The 22,267-nt window shown below is 36.9% G+C and overlaps 1 protein-coding gene across 2 annotated transcripts in view; it reads left to right on the top strand.

The window, feature by feature from the left end:
* LOC113519922 (unconventional myosin ID) overlaps positions 1-22,267 on the top strand; it is a 295,622-nt gene that overhangs the window by 17,843 nt on the left and 255,512 nt on the right. For both annotated transcript variants that reach the window (XR_008253718.1, XM_052902261.1), the window contains exons 2-4: positions 13,175-13,355; positions 19,552-19,673; positions 20,773-20,992. Coding sequence is in view for 1 of the 2 variants with exons in the window: in XM_052902261.1 (XP_052758221.1) it covers positions 13,175-13,355; positions 19,552-19,673; positions 20,773-20,992 (523 nt within the window). In the remaining variant the exon portion in view is untranslated. The remainder of the gene's footprint in view (positions 1-13,174; positions 13,356-19,551; positions 19,674-20,772; positions 20,993-22,267) is intronic.

Genomic DNA, 22,267 nt, shown 5'->3' with positions numbered 1-22,267 from the left:
ATATCATCAGTTTGTTTAAATGACTGTCAGCGACATCACACATCTGATGTGAGGTAAATCAGCAGTTGAATCATTTTGACAGATCTTTTGATTTCTCTTTATCTTTTGACAACCGCACACAGTATCTTGGTCATATCTTTGAAGTCCTAATATTTTCAACACTTTTTCAGACGTTAATAATGGCACACGTGTATCGCTTGCCGTCTCTTACCAATTCATGCTTTGACTAATCTGTTTTCTCATTCGGTCGCTCTGCTAGTGGTCCCCGAAGACTAAAATAAGATGGCAACTTTGATCTTACTTCAAAAAGGAGGGGGTTTCGGTTCACGTAAATAAAATAAGGAACCCTAATTAATGTTAATGGACATGCATGCCCATATGCACAGTGTTAAGTTTTTGCCTGTCTGTTGTTACGGAACTATTGTTTGGTCACGGTCGTGGCCTCACAGTACTATTGTTTCTCGAACTTGAAAGCTTACGAATGTAAACTCTTTGAGACTTACAACATTACATATGGCGTGTACTACTCAGTGAGCAATCAGCCTCCCCATTAATGTTATCTTGCTGGTTTCCAATCAAAAATTCGTGATTTGCGATCAAAATTGTGTGTCTGAATTTGCGACCGGGATCAAGTGTTTTTTTTTTTTTTTAATGGATGATAATGGAATGGTAACCCCACCCATGCTATCGGTATACACCGCCGGGGCACCAGTGAAGGATGATAGGTGAGGATGAAGTAGGTCAGTTAGCCCATCGTGACGAATTCAACAAGAATTGTTCACGATGGCTTCCAAGGGGAACCACGTGGAAGTCGATCTAATAAGGCATATTGCTAGCAATGGCGCTGTCAAGCTCCATAGCTAACAATCCCTTTCCCCCCACTGGGATCAAGTTGACGGCTCAAATTATAGGATAAAATTGAAATTTATAAACATGAATTAATACACAGTATATGCACTGTACAATATGCAACCACTCTTTGGAATCAACTTGCAGCAGCAATATTTCCAAACCGATACGACATCATTTAGTAGAAGTCACTTACCATCAGGTGAGCCGCATGCTTGTTGGCCCCCTGCGTTGTAAAAGATCAATGCTTTATCTGTTCTTACCCACCAAGAAGAAATATTATTGGGACGTCATAGAATAATCTGCTGCCGATATATAACTCATTATTAGTATTTTTATTCATCTTCATTATCATCATATCAGTGATTAACTGTCCACTGCTGGGGGAAAGGGATTGTTAGTAATGGAGACTGAGAATCCCCGTTGCTAGCAGTATACCCAACCAGGTCGACCTCCTCGCGGTTCCCCCTGGAAACTATCATGGTTAATTCCTGATGAATTCATCATGATGGGCTAACTGGCCTGTTTTCATTCTCATTTTTCACCCTTCACTGGTGCCCCGCCAGCGTATCCCGTTAGCGCGGGCGGGGTTACCATACCATTTTCACCCATCAAAAAAAAAAACCATGATAGTTTCCAGGGAGAACCGCAAGCACAACGACCTGGTTGGGTATATTGCTAGCAATAGGATTCTCAGTCTCCATTACTAACAATCTCTTTCTCCCTTCAAATGAGTATTATATATAAGTATTATATATTAATAGTATTTAAAAGCGTAGATCAGTCTTCAAATTTAGTCTGTTGATGAGTAAGTACGGTGAGTAAGGACGCCGTATGCCCTCGCGTGAGGTCGCGTGCGGCGCATACGAAATGCACGCTCAATGAGAAAGCGTGTCATAGGACGCGAGCGTAAACATAAACATACATTGTACTGGTTAGTGGGGCTTCGGTAGAAGAGGTTTCAATACATTCCTTGCACTTTCATCGCTATATGAGCGTCCCCTGTGTTTGGTGGCATTTTTTAATGGATAATAATGAAATGGTAACCCCGCCTGCGCTATCGGTAAACACTGGCGGGGTACCAGTGAGGGATAATTGGTGGGGATGAAAAAACAAGCCAGTTAGCCCAGAATTAACCATGATGGTTTTTAGGGGGAACCGCGTGGAAAATGATCTGTTAGGATATAGATAGATAGGTAGATAATTTATTTGTATTACTTACAGCACACAAATTACAACATAGATATACAAAAAAAAAGCGAGATAACATAAATGAAAAAAAAAATACATAAAGCTAAATACAATTTTCGTTTGTGAGTGTGCCATAGCAACACAAAATGGCCACAACTCAGCTTACTACTTCGCCCTCAAAACAGCAAAGCACTGATATTCTGTTGCGGCCAAAGGGAATAGGGTAACAATAAAACAATACTACCAGATTATCCGTACAATAAAAAAAAGATAGATATACAGTAAACAGACAGATATGACAGTTATCTAGCTATATATAGATAGCAATGGGGAACAAACCTCCCTATTTACTAACAATCCCTGCCCTCCGACATGGGTATGTGTTTATTGATACATGGGTCTGTTTGGAGATTGTAAATTGAATCTATCATCTAATTGCAAGTTTTTAAGGGGGTGGGGGGGTATTAGTAATGTGGATTGCCAGTCTTATTGCAGCTATATATGTTACTCTGTCAGGTGGAACTGCACGTGCTTCCCCATGGAAACCATCGTGCTGAATTCCAGGTGTTTCTTCATTCTCACCTATCAATAATTAATACATAGAGTTAAAATAACGTATAGTACCTACAAACACAAGAAACAGGTTTTTTTTTTAATGAGTGAAAATGGAATGGTTTACCCGCCCGCGCTATCGGTATACACCGACGAGGCACCAGTGGAAGATGATCCAGGTGTTATATATGAATTCACAAGATTAACCATGATGGTTTCCACTGACCTGTCTATTTGACCTCTCACTCATTTTCCCCACCACAAGAAACAAGGGTAATACTGAAATCAAATTAATGTTAGGTACTTAGCGTATCATCCCTATAGTGCAGGCGGGGTGGGGTTACCATTCCATTATTATCAATTAAAAGAAATCATTAAAAATTGTTTGTTTTTGGAAAATGACATATTGACTTGTACGTTTGTCATAATATGATTATTGTAATATTACTCACTATGTACTTGTAGCTCGTGTTGATACAAGATATATAGGCGTCGTAAAGATATGACACAGTTTGTCATAATAACTACAAGTGCACCTTTCCGTCCGTTTGAATTGCATGATATGATTATTGTAGTCGCTACACACACGGAGACAGTATTGTCGTTGTATTAAAGTAAAACCTTCACTACTGTACGCGGTTTTAAAGATGTTTTCTCCCACGAACGCTCAGGCAATGGAATGATCTCTGTCGAGGTTTTTCCAAGAGACTACAGCATTGGTTTTTTTTTTATATATACAACTTAAAATGGCAAACAAGCTTCGGCAAGGGTGGACATTTTTGTAACATTTTAAAAAGTGGTTATTGTGACATAACGATAATAGTTGCGACATACAGTATCGCGAAGTTTTTTGTAGTTATTGATATTTTCTTCAATATTGTAAAACGTATTTGTGTTCTATCACCAATAGTTTCCGCAGCGCACACGAGGAAAGATATTTTATAGTACTTTTTACACCTTGAGTTACGTTATTAAAGTTTTAATAAGGATCCATAATCTTTTCTAGCAATAAATATAGCCTATGTTACTCAGGGTGAATGTAGTTTTCTAATGGTGAAAGAAATTTTAAAATCGGCAATGTAGTTTTCGAGTTTATTCATTACAAACATACATGAACTTACAGGGTACAGAGGAATAACATTTGAATGGCAACGTTTTCATATATTCTGTTATGTCCATGGTACACATACAGGTGGGCCGTCAACTTGTTTACCATTCTAAGTTGTATAAAAAAAACACACAAAAATACAAATCTTTCCTCTTTATAATATTAGTGTAGACGAATAAAACTATTTTCCATTGTTTCTAGTCTTATGTCGTTACTGCATATAGATTATGAATCATCGACTATTGAATAACTATCATATGTCTAGCGAGTATACTCTGTTATATCCATGGTACTGCTCATGTCTATAGGCGACGGTTACCACTTTCCATCAAGTAGGCCGTCAGCTTGTTTGCCATTCTAAGTTGTATAAAAAAATATATATGTCTAGCGAGTAATAATAAATTATAATAACTCGTGTGTATATTTGCGAAAGGGTGTGGGTGTGGTATTATTGATTCTTTGGAGTCATAGCCGTCAAAAAGTAGAAACGTGTTTATTATCGTTAAGAAATCGTAAAGAATTATGAAGTGTTTGAAGTACGAATGGCTAATATATAGTAATATCTATATATTCTAGTTACAATATTTATATACTCGTCCAATAATGAATATGTTAAGTCTGTCATTCAAAAAATACATACATACATACATATCTGTCACGCCTGTCTCCCATTAGGGTAGGCAGAAACAATGGAACGCCAAATGCTTCGATTCAAACAAACCTCTTTCGCTTCCTCCACATTCATCAATCTTGTCATACACGCTCGCCGGTTACGGGTACTTTTAATTTGGCCCTTCTTCAGCACGTCGCCTATTTGGTCGACATACGTCCGTCTAAAAAATAATATTGGATAATAGATTTTTAATATATTCGAAAATAGATATCCGATCGATATGGGCGATATCGAAATGCGTGACGACCTTTTTCCGCATCAGTGTTTTTATTTTTTTATATAACTTAGAATGGCAAACAAGCTGACGGTCCAGCTGATGGAAAGTGGTAACCGTCGCCTATAGACATGAGCAGTACCATGGATATAACAGACTATACTGTTTCGTCCATGATACCCCCCATGCGTTGCCATTCCTGAGGACTCAGGTGTTATTCCTCTGTACCCTGTAAATTCACGTTATATCCCACCTTTCAAACCGAAACACAGCCATGCAAACACAACTGCTTCACGGTTGAAACACGAATGGGACAGAGGTACCCAAGCAATCGACTTTTGTACAAAGTCTCCCTCTGGTAAATCGTGTATCGAGGAACTCAATATATAGATACTGAATCGGTATCCATATTACTCATTTCTAGTTTAAAGGATGTAGTGTAGTGTGTTTTAAAGATGTTAATCTTTGTTGTAATGGCAACGTGTGTGACATGTCAATGGTGTGGGTTGGTTGCCAACCCACCTGCCAAGCGTGGTAACTACTGGCAAAACCCAATAGGAGGAGGCCTATGTGCAGCAGTGGACAGTTAACGACTAATATGCTATGGCATGCTTCGTTTTAAAACTTAAACAATATTCCCATCAGGGGGGAAAGGGATTGGTAGTAATGGAGACTGAGAATCCTATTGCTAGCAATATACCCAACCAGTTCGACCTGCACGCGGTTCTCCCTGGAAACTATCGTGGTTAATTCCTGATGAATTCATCATGATGGGCTACCTGACCTGTTTTCATTCTCACCTATCACCCATCACTGGTGCTCCGCCAGCGTATCCCGTTAACGCAGGCGGAGTTATCATTCCATTTTCACCCATCAAAAAAAAAATTCCCATCATCAATTAAAACCATAAAATTAATATAAATACTTAAATGTTTTCGCTGGAATAGAATCGAATGACGTCATATATACAAATGAATCATTGAGTAAAATGTACATACATAACGTTTTAATATCGTGACTCACTCCCGTCCAAGGAGATACTGCTTATTTCCTTGTCCATTCGGTAAATATGTCGAATCCCTTGCGTGCGACTATATTTGTCCTGCAAATCGCCCCTAACACGCTTTTCTAATATAGTTGGGGTGTGCCCTAACTGTGTACGACCGCCTCCGCAATGATTGGCTAAACGTGTTTTGTTAATCAGGTTTCAGATATTTTTTTTTTTTTATTAAATTTTGGCCAACGATCTTTGCTTTAGCAGTGCTGGTTTTGTAATCTAAAATCAGACAGGGAACAAAATTCAATGTTTAAATGTTTAAATAGGAGAACTCTAAATAAAAACTATCTGGCTTGTGCCGTAGTTTTAGACTATAATATGCTCTTTTCATTTGAAGAGATACGTATTTAAGCTCGCGCTTTTAAACCATGTGACTGTTCGAAAACTTATGCTAACTTATACATTTTACTTTTTTCCATTTGCAATAGTTAATTTTTCAAGTTGTATTCTTATCAGATTTAAAAGTAAAGATGGATATTGCTATCCATCTTTACTTTTAAATCTGTTACTTTAATAGTCAGCTTATTTGAATCGTTTCCATAGTTTCTTCAGCTAGGAGTGCTGACTCTTGTCAATATTTTTATCTTTTCCTGATGACTGATTACAATATTCTGTACTTTTTATTCCCTATGATATAATCTATGTAAATTTTCCAATATTTAAAGATTGCAGTTCGTAAGATCTCCTTCAAATGTATTATTTTGTCGGAAAGCCCATTCGCAAATTTTATAATGGCGGCTAATCCCAGTTCTAAACAAGTCAATACGCCGGTTGAATGGATCTACTAGTTTGTGATGAAACAGAATTTGTACAAGCGCCTGAGCACGACTGGCCCCGCGCTGATCTTGAACTACAAACCTGTACCGCAGGCGGTCGGCCGGTGACGTCAGACTGCTCGCGAACTCATAGTTTTTCAACTTGATCGTTAAGTGCAGTTTATACTGAAAGCTACGCTGAGCGGACTTAATTTTGTTTAGCTTAGCTCACTTAGCTTAGTCTACATGCAACTATTATGGAGCTAAGCGAAGCTTAATTTTTATAAACTATAAATTTTTTCCCACACTATTTAAATTTGGATACTTTCGCTTCTATTCTTTGGGACTCGGGAGTTTCAACATCCTAATCAAAAAACAAAGTCAAGTTTCCTAGCTAACTAAGTGATTTGACCTCTTAAGAGTAAACTAATATGGGTATTATAAAGGTATATTTAAAGCTAAGAATAAATATAAACGCAATATCGGATAGAATTGTGCTCTTTCTCAAAGGGCGTCTGTTCGTATTGTTGGACTACCCAGGTCACGTAATTCGTTTATTTCTCCTGCCTTAGCTCTGTGCACGCAGTGTGAACTAAGAAAAAGAGTGCTAAGCTGAAAAAAGTTAGGTTTAGTTAGCTTTGCTTTCAGTGTAGCTTACGCTTTACACGTACTCGCTACATCTACTATTACCACAGCTATTAATGTACTTGGCTCATAATAGTACATAAGCTATGGAGCTTTTATGTTGCTATTATAATTCTTACATGATTATTGCCATCTGCGCTATTACTAGTTTAAATAGTACATTCCATTTGACTATGGATTTTACTAGCTATGCACTTTACTGCTTCTTTGTAAATTTTATTTTTATTTCTTGTAGTTTTATAGATGAGAAATTATACGATTTATCATCTGTCTTTTATTATTATACCAAGTTATACTTATGGTTTGTAGACAAAAAAATCCACATCATTTCAGAAAAAATTGCCATCTGTAAGATCGATAAACAAAGACAGTATGAAACAGAAATGCATAATTTTTGCGAATAATTTTGTACATTCTTCTTTTAATATAGTTTATTTTCTATATCTTGTTCTGTTATTTGTTTTGTAGTAAAGTTTTGAAAATTTGAAATCTGCAGGTCTATACTTGAATGTAATATCGTCATTAATCGACAATGTACAACAATGATTCCTATTTATTGTTTCAAATAGGGATCGGTTTGCAAGAGTTTGCATTGAATGTTACACTAATATACATGTATCAAAACAATACGGATCGTATTATGTCGTCATTATTGCAACTAGAGGGTGCTAAACGTTACAATTCCAATATCGATCTATTGGAATTTATTTCAAAACCCCACTAAAAAGTAACCTTACTTGTCTATACACAAAACACATTTCGGACGCTTTCAACATAAGACTAGTTCGAGAAAATATAATTTTTTCCATACTTTTATTATAGTTTATAATTTTAACTGTTTCTATATGTAATATGGGTTGTGAAAGGGCCTGTTAATTGAAAATCATTGTTCGATATATTCTTTTGTATAGGTCGCAATTCGGCACTCAATATCTTCAAAACTTAAAACGTTCAGTCAAGATCAATCACGATTACCCTTTGTCTCTTGTTTTTATGGGTACATTTTACGATCATGTCCACGCTTTTCGGTGACTGTTTCGGCTTTTCGGCTCCCATTCGCTACGGGCGAAGCTTGCAATGTCGACGACCCGTTTGTCTGGTTATGGATTTCGGCACGCGACCTTATATAAGCCAGACGGCTTGTGTAGGGTGTAACAGAAATTGTATAAACATCCGAAATACAGCGAGTAATTTAATTCATTGAACAACTCTCTTTTTTTTATACCACTGAGAGGGGCAAGCAAGCATATGACCCACCTGATGGTAAGCAATCACCGTGGCCTATGAACGCCTGTAATACCAGGGATATTAGCCGCGCGTGGCCGACCCTGAAGAAACCTCTTTATCTCTTTTTTAAAGAACCCCATTAAAATATGTAGTCTCTTGGAAAGTTTTTTGTACAACTCGTAGAAATAAGTGACGCCCACCTGATGGAAAGTCATATTCGTCAATTCCTATGAGCAGTACCATGGACATAACAGAGTTACTGTTTCTTCCATCTCCCCTCATCTTTGCTATGTCATCAAAGATTGAGGACTCATTTATTCTTTATAAGATCACGCCATATCCCACCAAAAACCGATTAACACAGCCATGCAAACACAACTCCTTCACTGTTGAAATACGAATGGGACAGAGGTACCCAAGCAATCGACTTTTGTACAAAGTTTCCCTCTGGTAAAATCTCTTTCAATCGATCATTAGATGAAGAGATCGCTTTTCTTCTTTCAAAGGTACGTGAGTATTAACTCATTTTAGCCCTTTTTAGTATCCTCTAAGTATTGTGATTAAATTAAATTAGGTTAATGTCATTAAATTAGGTTTTTCGATAATAAAATTAAGTAAATTTAAATATTTGGTATAGACTGAAAGAACTGTTTTGGTATATCGAGCTCGACCTGTTATGGTGAAATTTTACCGTTGGTGTGGGACTTTATCATTTGATTAATGTAACTACCTTTGGAATTTGGATTATCGTAGCCAGTTTTAGTTTTGTTGGTAATACTAATTTATTGCTTACGTATTATGAATTTGTTTTTATTTCATCTCTAACAATACATTTCTGTATTCCGTAAACCGTGGCACCGTAACAAAAATTTCTGGGTTGTAATTCTTCGAATGAGTTTCGTGTAATATTGTGTTTAGATTATACAATGATAAGTAAAAGTGATATGGGCGTCACAGTATATGCAATAAAAGAAGCCCACAGTGCTGTTCCTGTCTATGGTTTGGAAATGACAGCGATTAGCCTCATATAAAAAAGAAATTGAGGCGATAAAACTTCCAATCAATCTAAATTTAGATTAATTAGAAGTTAAACCAATTGGTTTAATTTCCTTATATCATTAGTTCTATGGCTATTCTTACGGTTTTCTTATTCAAACCAATTTCAATGTCAATGTCAATGACAGAATTATCAGCGATGGTGTGATTTGAATATTTGCATGTCATTTCGTCTAATTATGCTCAGGGTTTTATTTAGAAGCTGCCCTGGCCAATTACAATTGTAATCTCACTTAGTTTACGATCTTTATATCGTACTTACTATGTAACTGTATAAAATTAGATTTGCATTACGTCCAAATTGAATTATTTACTAATTAGTGCGCCCATGAATAATGCTTTTAATTTCAAAACAATCTAGTGGATAGAATTGCAAATTAGTAAAAGGTACGATAAAAGATTAATATAAAAAGTTGTTTTTGAAAGGAAAAGTACCAATGTAGTATGTTTAAATAAAATTTTATGAAAATCAAAACAAACTAATAATTAATCTAACCGTAAGACATTCTGCTGATGGCCAATAGTAGAACATATAAAAAAAAAACAATTAATTGATTGAATAATATTCTTCCACTATCAAAATTTTCATTGGTTTCTATCGTAGTAGACTATAAATTGACATCTTAGATATAGATAGAGCATTGAATTTCAAAAACGAGTCTTTTTTTGTCAGCTATTAGTTGACTCGTTTTTTTATCAGTGTTCTATATACTAACGCACATAATGTATCTTGATGTTTCTATACTTAATTATTTAATAAATAAAATGAATTTTTATGCTTTAAAAAGATGCAAAATTTATAAAACTAAATAATTACTGAAGTTATAAAGGAAACACTTATAACTATTTATCATGCAAAATTGTGTGAAAAAGTTGACCCGCTTTTCTCGTAACATTTGTATGGGTATACTCTATCTATATAATCTAAGATTTACATAGTAGTTTGTTCAAAAATAAATAGACCATTGCATGAATATCACGATACGAATGTTTACAATTTAACACTTTATTCGCATTTAAAAGCCCATCAGTTTTTTGTTTCTCTTTCATCAGATAAAAAAAGTAGCGTAATCAGAGCTAAGTGAATAGATTGACAAGCGTTCTAATAGATTGATTGTACGGAACATCTCGTTAACGAGCCGTGACCGAGTGTTAATCGCACGCGACTCCGTGTCCGATTTCGTCGCGGGCTTCGATTGACTCGTGCTGGCATGCCGGGTCTATTACTATCCTCATTTGTTACAAATTACTTCATGTAAAGTTACATTGTCTATTTGTGATCTGGAGAGATTCAGTCTTCCTTTTTTTATTTAAATGTTTTCTCTTGTCGGTGCAACTAATTCATGCATTTTCTTCCAGCCAGCTCTATCCCTTCCATATCTTTGACTTCCTTATACGACATGACACCTAGTGTTTTGTTTTTCTTTCCCATATAGTTATCTTTCGGTCTTCCCCTTTCTTTTTTGCCCTCTATTTTTACTTCTAATAAGGTGGCTCAGCGTTTTGCCTCTTCTATTCTCTATTGTTTTCTTTATTGTTTTTTTTTTCATTACCCCTTTTGAAAACTTGCTCATTCGTTACTTTTTCTATCCAGCATGTCCTTTATATTCAAGTCCTCCTAACATGAGTCATATTTGAATTTGTTTTGCTTGACCTACTAAGTTTATTGGGCTTCACGAACTAGTACATTTACATTGATAAGTTATACAAACAAATCCTATTATGATTCGTGGACAACAACGTTTCTCAATCGTAGGGCCTGACCCTTGGGGGGGGGGGGGGGATCGCGTTTATTATTAAAGGGCAACGCTGTCTGTTGAAAACTAATGACCTCGAAAGATTAACGTATCGATGCGCAACATTACTAATCCGATTACTTATTATTCGACTAAGCAATTCATTCGGATTATACGAATGATTTCCAATTGTTTGGTGGTCACTTGTTATCACTTATTGGTAGTAGTGTGATAGTACTGGATACAGGGAAACGACTACTAATTAGTAAAATAATTTTATTACGAAAATTAGTATATTACCAATACTAAATTAGTCGAATAATACAATTAGTAATTACTTATTATTCGAATAACAAATTCATTCGGTTTCGCGCACCGTGTTACTCTTATTATAATTTTATAGCGATGGGGATGGACTTTTGATTTAACTTTTTGGCTTTTTCGTAAAAGACGACGCCCTACATAAAAATGGTGAAGAAACAATCGTCTTTGCGTAGGTTTTTTTTGTGCAACTTAGAATGGCGAACAAATTGATGGCCCACCTGATGGAAAGTGGTAACCGTCACCTATAGACATGAGCAGTACCATGGGCATAACAGAGTATATTGTTTTGCCCATGATATCCTCTGAACCTTGTAAATTGGATTGTGTTCCACATATACTCTGTCCATGTCCATGGTACTGCTCATATCTATAGGCGACGGTTACTGCTTTCCATCAGGTAGGCCGTCAGCTTGTTTGCCATTCTAAATAATATAAAAAGAAAATATATCCACGAAATATACAAAAGGCTACAGCAAAAACTATCTTAATTTTATTGAAAAATTTAAATTTCTAAACCCAACACCAGAAACTAAACAGCTATACATTTTCTTAATAGATAATAGCTTATTTGTTTTTCACCGTGTTCTTCGGTGACGCCATTCCTTGCATTTGTTCATTGTTAGTCATGCATGAGACGCACACATTTGCGTATTCTGATCGGTGATCTAAACGTTATGTTTGTGTATGCATGTGTACTGTTACATCACTAAGTGCACACTAAAGAGTTACACACGTCCGCTGTGTAATGTATTATCGTAATACTTGTGTTGAGATGCCCAAGTAGAGTAATGATCGTTCTCCGTTGCGCTACAAATAAAGTTGGTTAATTAAATTAGGCTTCTGAATTCCGTATCAATAGGTACTAAATCTAGAAGTTGTGAGGGCGATGTTCATAAAGAAGTCTCTTTTGAGGCTTCCTCAATTGTAAATCCCCAAATATGGAAACGGATTTACTTATATAGCATAACATATCGGGTTGGTCACATAGCTCGGAGAACCGGCAACCGATGGAGAAGAAAGGTTTTTCAGTAAAAAACGCAGTGTATGACGACTCCCTACTGGATGGAGTGACGACCTCAAGTGCATTGCAGGGAGTCAGTGGATGCAGGTGGTTCAGGACCGTTTTTTATGGTAGCCTATGGGGGAGGCTGATGCTCAGCAGTAGACGGATAATGGCTGAGATGATAAGAGAATATTCCTTCCTATAAGGCCGGCAATACACCTGCAACTTCTGTGTGGGTGCCTATGGTGCCGGTAATCACTTACCATCAGGTGAGCAGTGTGCTCGTTTGCCCCCTGCGTATCATCACTACATAATATAAAACAAAGTCACTGTCGCTGTCTGTCCGTCTCTATGTATGTTTAAATGTTTAAAACTACGCAACAGATTTTGAAGCAGTTTTCTTTAATAGACAGAGTGATTCAAGAGGAAGGTATAATACGTGAATAATATTGTAAAGAAACACTGATAATTTTAGAGGTTTCTAATGTGATGTAATGTGTACCCGTGCGAAGCCGGGGCGGGTCGATAGTATTATATATACATTTTTTTTAATGGGCGATAATGGAATGGTAATCTCCACCACCAGGGGCACCAGTGAGGGATTATAGGTGACGATGAAAGCAAGTCAGTTAGCCCATCGTGACGAATTCCACTAGAATTACCCACGATGGTTTCCAGAGGGAACCACATGGTGGTCGACCTGATAGGGTGGCATAATAGAATATATTGTTGATGCCATAAGCACCTGTTATTTGTGCTTTATTCTTTTTTTGTTTTCCACCAGATTCAAACACAACAAGATTTACACATACATCGGCGAGGTGCTGGTGTCAGTGAATCCGTACAAGTCGCTGGACATCTATGGGCCGCAGCACATGGCCCAGTACAGGGGCAGGGAGATGTTCGAGGTGCCGCCGCACGTGTACGCCGTGGCGGATGCCTGCCAGAGGGTGTTACGACAACAGGTCAGTACAAAGAGAAGGTATACAAACCTCCTTAGACAAATAGGATTTTTAGTTTTTTTTTAATGAATGATAATGGAATGGTAACTCCGCTTGCGCTATTGGTATACGCTTGCAAGGCACCAGGGAGGTATTATATCCAGATAAGATATGATGAACTCAGGCTAGTGGCCCATTGTGAGGAATTCAACAGGAATAACATCTGAGTCCTCAGGAATGGCAACGCATGGGGGGTATCATGGGCGAAACAGTTTACTCTGTTATGCCCATGGTACTGCTCATGTCTATAGGCGACGGTTACCACTTTCCATCAGGTGGGCCGTCAGCTTGCTTGCCATTCTAAGTTGTATAAAATAAAAAAAAAATTAACGTGACCATCTCGGAATCGTCTAGCGCCCTCCCTAGGGTGAAGAGCTGAGTTTTCAGTTATAGGCAAAGATATGTAAAGCATATATTCCTTTTTAAAAGTACACAAGCAGCTGTAGCACACCTGCAATTCATCAGGTGTTGCGGGTGCTGATGGGAGGCGGTAGACACTTACCATCAGGTGAGCTGCGTGCTCGTTTGTCCTCTGTGTTATAAAAAAAGTCTAAGAGTACATATGTGCCCATTTTAAGGGATCAGTCCCCCTTCCCTCCAAAACATAATCCTAAATACACCAATTTTTTTTATACCGTTTTAGGTGGCAAACAAACATACGGCCCACCTGATGGTAAGTGGTTTCCGTAACCTATGAACGCCTGCAATACCAGGGGTATTACGCACGCGTTGCCGACCATTTAGAAACCTCTTTATTCCTTTTTTGAAGAACCAATAGTTACGTAAAACCAAAACTGCGATATGATTGCGTTAAAACTGTTTATCGGCGATTCTATAAAACGGCCACCATAAAACGGATATGGGTTTCTTTTACGACAAACCACTGATTTATAATTGAATTAATTTAACACCACCATAAGAGTAGAACACGATGCCAACGTGTCAATTGCGTTCTCAAATTAGCAATGAAAAGAAATAGTCGAGTTGTCGTATTGTCGTTCGTATATGGTCCCAACGTTCAATAAATTAATGTCAGTCATTGATAGTACCTAATAACCTTTCGTGGGCTTGGGGGGGAGGAGGGATTGTAAGTAATGGGGTTTGACAGTACTGTTGCTAGCAATATACCTTATCAGATCGACCTCCACGTGATTCCCCTTAGCTATCGTGGCTAATTCTTGTTGAATTTGTCACGATGGGCTAACTCACCTGTTTCATCCTCACCTATCATCACGCACTGGTGCCAGTGTATACCGATAACGCAGGCCGGGTTACCATGCCATTATTATTATTAGGTACCAGCCGCCATTAATGGGTACCAGATTTAATAAAAAAACATTACGCATGTCAATCAACTGTAATATACTTGTATCGTATATATATATATGTGTATATAAATAAAATAAATGTTAGATAATACCGTAAAGTTATGTAATATCCAGGTAAATATACTCATAAACACATGTCTGTATTGTCCAGGAATCGAACCCTCGGTAGGTGAGGCAGCGTGTTGAATCGCTTCGCCACTTGAGTCGTTACTTAGCACCGTACTGAGTGCCTATTGTCTTGTATCCAAACGACATTTGGACGTTGTCCAAATGAGTCGTAAAGAGTGGCGGCCGTTTTATCGCCTACCTCAAAGGCGACCACCCAAGTCCTTAAAAGGACGCATACGAAACTTACCGAGGTGTGGCGAGTTATGTATTTTTTTTACTAAATTTACAAAAATGTGAATATGAACCAGATGGAGACTGTATAAAAGTCGTTTGCTTGTCTACCTCTGTCCCATTCGTGTTTCTGCCGTGAAGCAGTTGCCACGTTTGGCGGACGGGTTGGCAACCGCAGTTGGCTTTGGTGGTATTTTAAAGGGGACGCTGCTTTTGCCCGTGCGTGTAATGGACATGGTTTCCACAAAATATTGATAATTCTGACGTTGTCACACTGCACTTAGTTTTGGTATATGAAATTTTAAGTCTTTTTTTTTATACCACTGAGGTGGCAAACAAGCATACGGTCCACCTGATGGTAAGCGGTTACCGTAGCCTATGAATGCCTGCAATACCAGACGTATTACGCGCGCGTTGCCGACCCTGAAGAAACCTCTTTACCCCCTTTTTGAAGAACCCCATGCTGTAGTCTCTTGGAAAAACCTCGGCAGGGAGCTCATTCCATAACCTGAGTGTTCGTGGGAGAAAACATCTCTGAAACCGCGTTGTACGCGACCATTTAGGCTGTAGGGTATGAGGGTGAACTCCCTGTCGATGGTGAGCTAGCGACGATGATAGAAAGTGGCCGTAGGCATCATATTGAATTAATTCCTTTGAGCACAATCTGTTGTACAAGCGGTAGAACACGCACGTCTTTATATTGTAAGAAAATACTTGCACTCTTTTACAAAAAAAAAAAAATAAAGAGAAAAATAATGGTTTTATAATAAATACGGGACCGGTTACGCCGTTTACTCTGTCTTTTACCAAGATTACCGTAGAGTGGTTATAGTGTTCAGTAAAAATTTTACGGTCGCAAATCACAAGAAAAAGTTTTAAAGTATTTCAACATAATTCTACATGGCTTCCAGCTGTAATTTCTGAACATTACTCAAACATCGTTCCACAGAAGTATACATTTTTAGTTTTTTTTTTTAAACGGTACTGACTTGCAATGACTTATCAATAATTACATGAATTATAAAAGAGGTAGGTGTGGGTAATATATGGGTGATTCTCTGTAAACTCGTAATCGGCTGTCCCGACTGTTTTTTTCAAAAAGTAATATAATTACTTTCATAAAAATCATTTCTAATGAAACTTTGACCCCAAAAATTTACGGGCCCATTGTTTTTAGAACCTTAACTATTTTAGTTTTTTTTCTAAAAGTGATCGAAGCTCTAAAAATACAGTCCCCTAACTGTCCCCATCACTGTATTCCCGCTTAGAAACGAGATTTATGAAGAAGTTATTGAAACTACATACATTTGGCAGTTAATATAATAAGAAAAAATATAAAATTAATATATTTTCGTAAAACAAGGTCTCATTACGAATTCTATTATATTATAAACACTTGTAAACTTTGTCCCTAGAATTTCCATACAGTCCCCTGCCAAAAATTTATATATTAAAAAAAAACTGTAATATTTACAAAAGTTTTTTAGAGAGAAACGAAACGCAATTACTATTGGCAACCTTGCCGAAAGTGGCAACGAGACATCATTTTGTTTATAGAGCTTCATTTGTAAGGTAAATACGCGTTTGGTCCGCTACCACACACAGTCCTCTGGTAAGTAATATTATTTATATGTTAATTACTTTAATAATCGCTATATAGTTTATTGTTTTATTATTTATGTCTAAATTGATAGGCAGGTTCCTAAAAAACTATTTTACACCAGTTTTGTAAATATTGTGAAATCTAACCTAAATATAGCCTGAAAATGCAGCAGGGGACTGTTTTAAACAACAGGGGACTGTGTATTTTGCATATTGGTTATTGTTTTTATATATTGTTGGTGTAAATTTATCCGCTAAGTATGATTGCTTTGCATTATTTTCCTTTATAAACTTATTTTATACAGGTCGATCAAACATACATTATATTTTGTTCCTAAAAAGAAAAAAAAAATCCCGAGGGGAACTACTATAAAAAAAGAAAGAAGCAGAGCGACTACGATACGAAAGAAGAAAAAATATTCTGAAAAGAGATAACAAATAAGAGAAAAGGAGAAGTTGAAGTACCAAAAGAAAAAAGAAAAAGGTTTGTGAAAATTTTTAATGGTCATCTCGTGAGTACAGAGCTGCCTGAAAGAAGTGGAATGAATATTGTACTATATACCGAGCCAACAAACTAAGACTGAAAAGCGTCACTGATAATTTTGTACGAGAAAATACACCGTTATAAGATCCAGAAGCAGATACTTTGTCTACAAGACCCGCCGCTCTAGTTCAAGTTCAAATATCTCCAGCTCCAAGCCCAGCAGTTTCCAGTACTAGTCTACAGCAAAGAAGAAAAGAAGTCTTAGAACAACAAAAGAAGTTTAACAGAGAAATAAATAAATAAATTGTGAAGTACAAAAAAAATTAGCGAGATTTAATAGTAAATACAAAAAGATCGTTGAAGGTATACCTAAGACAAAAATTTTGAAAATGTTAGCGGAGCCTGATCAAAAAAAGAAGTATATACGTCATTAGCAAGCAGTTGAAAAAAAATATTTCACACTGTAACGTACCAAAGAGAGACAAATCTTAAAAAAAATTGTTACTGGCAGAATTGTACAAAAGTACAGGTACTAGATAGCTAATGAAATAAAGTCGATGTCTAGACCTGGAAAAAATTCTAATCTCAATGGTTTAGATGTACCTGTAGCTAAACGATGTAAAATACCTGATAAAAACAAATTGATGACAGAAAGGATATAAAATGTGGATTTCTGAAATTCAAGATTTTAAGACTAAATGGAACCGACTGGTGACTAAATATTTGAAAAAAACATTTGGATGTCCAAGAGAGCTCATAACACATTTACAGACAGATTTACACAAATTTTTGGATCACCAGCGAAATATTGTTCACAAATATAAAACAATGAATAATTTAAAGTCAAATCTACAAGATGATGAAGTTCTGATCCACGTAGGTTTTAGCGAGAATTATAGCACTAAATACGCAAAAGAGATACAGAACTTTCATTTCGATGGATCTCGAGCACAATTGAGCCTGCATACCTTAGTGGTTTACCTACGAAATTCCATTCTTTCTTTTTGCACAGTCTCCGAGAACATAGCCCATTCATCTGCTGCTCTTTGGACACATCTACGACCAATTTTCAATACTCTTCCATGTGGCATCGAACGACGGCATTTCTTGAGCGATGGCCCTGTAACAGTCCCCTGATACCTCATACAGTCCCCTGTCATGATTTTTTGAAAAATCGTTAATAACTCAGAAAATACGTATAAATTCAGTGGGCCTCCTTATCTAACTAAAATAATAGTTAATTTTCTTCGAAATACGACACGGTTTTTTGGCAAATGGCAAAAATAATTGTTAGGACAGCATTTGTATGGGACCTGTACGAGCTTACAGAGAAATACCCATATTATATAATATATATATTAGTTACTAAATCTGGTCCAATAACGAATAATATATATATAAAAAAAAATAAGTACAGTTAATTTTAATGAGAAGTGATACAAAAGGCGGCCTTATCGCTAAGCAATCTCTTCCACACAACCTTTGAGTAGAGGATATTGAGAAAAACGACAAAGGGTAGGTGGCGGCAAACAAGCTAACGCCCCACCTGATGGAAAGTGGTAACCGTCGCCTATAGACATGAGCAGTACCATAGACATAACAGAGTATACTGTTTCGCCCATGATACCCCCCATGCGTTGCCATTCCTGAGGACTCAGATGTTATTCCTCTGTATCCTGTAAATTCACGCTTCAAACCGAAACACAGCCATACAAACACAACTGCTTCACGGTTGAAACACGAATAGGACAGAGGTATCTAAGCAATCGACTTTTGTACAAAGTCTCCCTCTGTTAAACGACAGATATTGAAGTTTACTGGTAGATGTTGACGGAATCGAAATGGGAGATGACTTTCCCGCCATTAATGTCCAGAGGAATCCAATATATATGTAGATATTGAATCGGTATCCATATTGCCCATGCTTACGATACTTATGTAAGAATGCCTTTATATATATATATATATATATACATATATATATATATATATATATATATATATATATATATATATATATATCGCACTTGTAAATTACATTGTTAATGCAGTTATAAATATTGTGAGCAAGGGTGAAATTATCTCTGACAGAGATCGCTTCCAGTCAACCCAATTTCTACTTGCTATGGTTTCCATAATCGATAATTCTAACCTTTTTATTGGATGATAATGGTAACCCTGCCCGCGTTAACATCATCAGTGACGAATGATAGGTGAGCATAAAAAGGCAGGTCAGTTAGACTACACCTGGGATTTAGCACGATGGTTTCCAGGGGGGACCACGTGGTGGTCGACTAACAGGGTATATTGCTAGCAATGGAACTGGTAGTCCGTAGTAGTATTATTAACAATCCCCATATGTTTGTATTAAAATTATATTCAGTAATATTCAACAATTTTGTTCCAGGGCAAAGATACGTGCGTGCTAATATCAGGGGAGTCAGGATCGGGGAAGACGGAAGCGTCCAAATTTATCATGAAGTATATAGCCGCTAATACAACGCAAGTACACAGAGAATACATAGACAGGTGAGTTCATCATACACGTCGAGTGTTTCCACAAAGTTCGTGAAAAAGATTTTTTTTTTCAAATTTACGCTAGTACAGTGAACGCTCTATATAAGCAGCCTCTCTGTAAACAATATTCTTTATATTTTATTTATTCTATTATTATTATATTATATATTATGTAGTTAGTAAAACAAGTAAAAATATGTTCTAGACAGTAAAGTATTTTTATACTTTTTTCCCCCTATAAGCAAGTTTTCCTAATAAGATTTTTTTTATTGAAAGTGGTTCAAATGAGTGTAGTATGAGTATATAGAGCGTTCACTGTATATAAAATAAAATAAATCAAGATTAATGTTTTTAAGGGGAAAATTAATTTGTAATTAATTAAATAAAAATGGCGAATTGTTAGCTATTTATTTTTGTTTTCATTTTTGTTAAAAATTAAAAATTCTATTTTTCAATTACCACGTAACATTTAGGCTTTTATAATTAATTTCTAATTGTAATAAGTATATAATTTTTTTTATATTAACGATTGGTTTGTCTCCTGTTACATTGAATTGTCATATGCTCGCCGAATGTTCACCACAATGGTAGCAGTGATTGTAAGGATTACAGACATGAGAATGTTTAATATTGAATGAATGAAAAGTCTTTATTGTTTCCTTAAGAGAATGATACAGATTATAAAGATAAACAATATGTACACAAACAAAATTAATACTTAAAACTTAATTACATAAAGGCAAGATAAAGAGGCAACAATGGGCGGTCTTAACGCTAAGTAGCGATCTCTTCCAGGCAACCTTAAGATCGTCATCATTTCAGCCTTTAACTGTTCATTACTGGGTATAAACCTCTCCCTTTGGGGTTTGCCAGTAGTTGCCACGCTTGGTAGACGGATTGGCAACCGCAGTTAGGCTTTATAGATGTTTTAAGAGGGACACTGTTGCCCATCCTCGCTCTTCCTTAGTCGTCTCTTACGACGTCCACGGGAAAGGAAAGAGTGGCCTATTTTATGCCGGGACCTCACGGATGACCTTAGGATGGAGAGGAATTATTAAAATTGTGTCTGGTCAAGACAATTATTATTAAATTTATCCATTTTTTTTTTCAGGGTAAAAAATGTATTAATCCAGTCAAATTCGATACTGGAAACATTTGGCAACGCAAAAACTAACAGGAACGACAATTCGTCGAGGTTCGGCAAATACATGGACATTCACTTCGACTACAAGGGTGACCCGGTGGGCGGCCACATCAGTAACTACCTGCTGGAGAAGAGCAGGGTTGTCAGCCTGCAGCCAGGCGAGAGGAACTTCCATTCGTTCTATCAGGTGAGCAGTTTATATCTATGGGAGTTTTTTTTAAATATATTTTATTTATACCACGACGATGACAAACATGCTTCGTCTATGCTAGCAACATTTGGGGTGTTACAAGCGCGTTGTAGTCCTTGAAGAAATATTAATGCATTCTTTTTGAAGAACTCCATACTGTAGCCTTTAAGAACTTTGGCAAGGAGCTCATTCCATAGCCTGAGAGTTTGCGGAAGGAAACGCCTCTGAAAACACACTGTATGCGACCGTTTAGATTCTAGTGTGTGAGAATCAATTGCTTGCCAATGAAGAGCGGTGGGATAATAAAAGGGGAGCCATGGTTTCGATTAGTGTGGTAGGCTATGCTCGAAGTTTCTTTACGTGACAGAATCCGATCCGCAAAAGAACCAAAGTAACCGACATAGTCAGAAGGATAAGCAGCTGAAGTGGCAATGGGCTGGTCACATACTTGAAGTACCGACAACCGATGGGGAAGAAAGGTTCTTGAGTGGAGACCCCGTACGGGCAAACGCAGTGTAGGACGATTTTTTACTAGTGACAACTTCAAATGCATTATAGAGAGTCAGTGGAGGCACGTGGCTCACCGTTCCTTATGGCAGTCTATGGGGGAGGCTTATGTTCGACAGTGGACAGATAGTTTATTTATTTATTCATTAAAATAATTATAATAGTAAAAAACAAATGTTATAACCCTAAATTTTTTTTGTACAACTTAGAATGGCAAACAAGCTGACGGTAACCGTCGCCTATAGACACGAGCAGTACCATGGACATAACAGAGTATACTGTTTCGCCCATGATACCCCCAATGCGTTGCCATTCCTTAGGACTCAGGTGTTATTCCTTCGTATCCAGTAAATTCACGCCATATCCCACCCTTCAAACCGAAACACAGCCATGCAAACACAACTGCTTTACAGTTGAAATACGAATGGGACAGAGGTACCCAAGTAATCGACTTTTGTACAAAGTCTCCCTCTGGTCTTCTACCCGACTCTAGACTTTTTCGAGCCGATTCTAATAAAAAAACATCGATGATACATATAATAGCTTATTCAGTATATGTTACTACCCGAGTTAAGGGATGTACTAAAATAGTTTAGTTCTGACTGACAGGATTTTAAACCTAATCAGAAAACAGCATGTGCTTACGTAGTCACTATTCGGTAATGGCTGAATTAGGCTTTTGGTGAAGTTTTAATAGGGACATTGTTGCTTACATCTTTGACCATAAAATCCCCTTAGTCGCCTCTTAATACTGGTAATATATAT

This window comes from Galleria mellonella, unplaced genomic scaffold (assembly GCF_026898425.1).
Source record: "Galleria mellonella isolate WM207_F2 unplaced genomic scaffold, CSIRO_AGI_GalMel_v1 utg89, whole genome shotgun sequence".
Lineage (NCBI taxonomy): Eukaryota > Metazoa > Arthropoda > Insecta > Lepidoptera > Pyralidae > Galleria > Galleria mellonella.
Note: the sequence above shows the minus strand (reverse complement) of the source record. Positions and strands in the feature narration are given on the sequence as shown.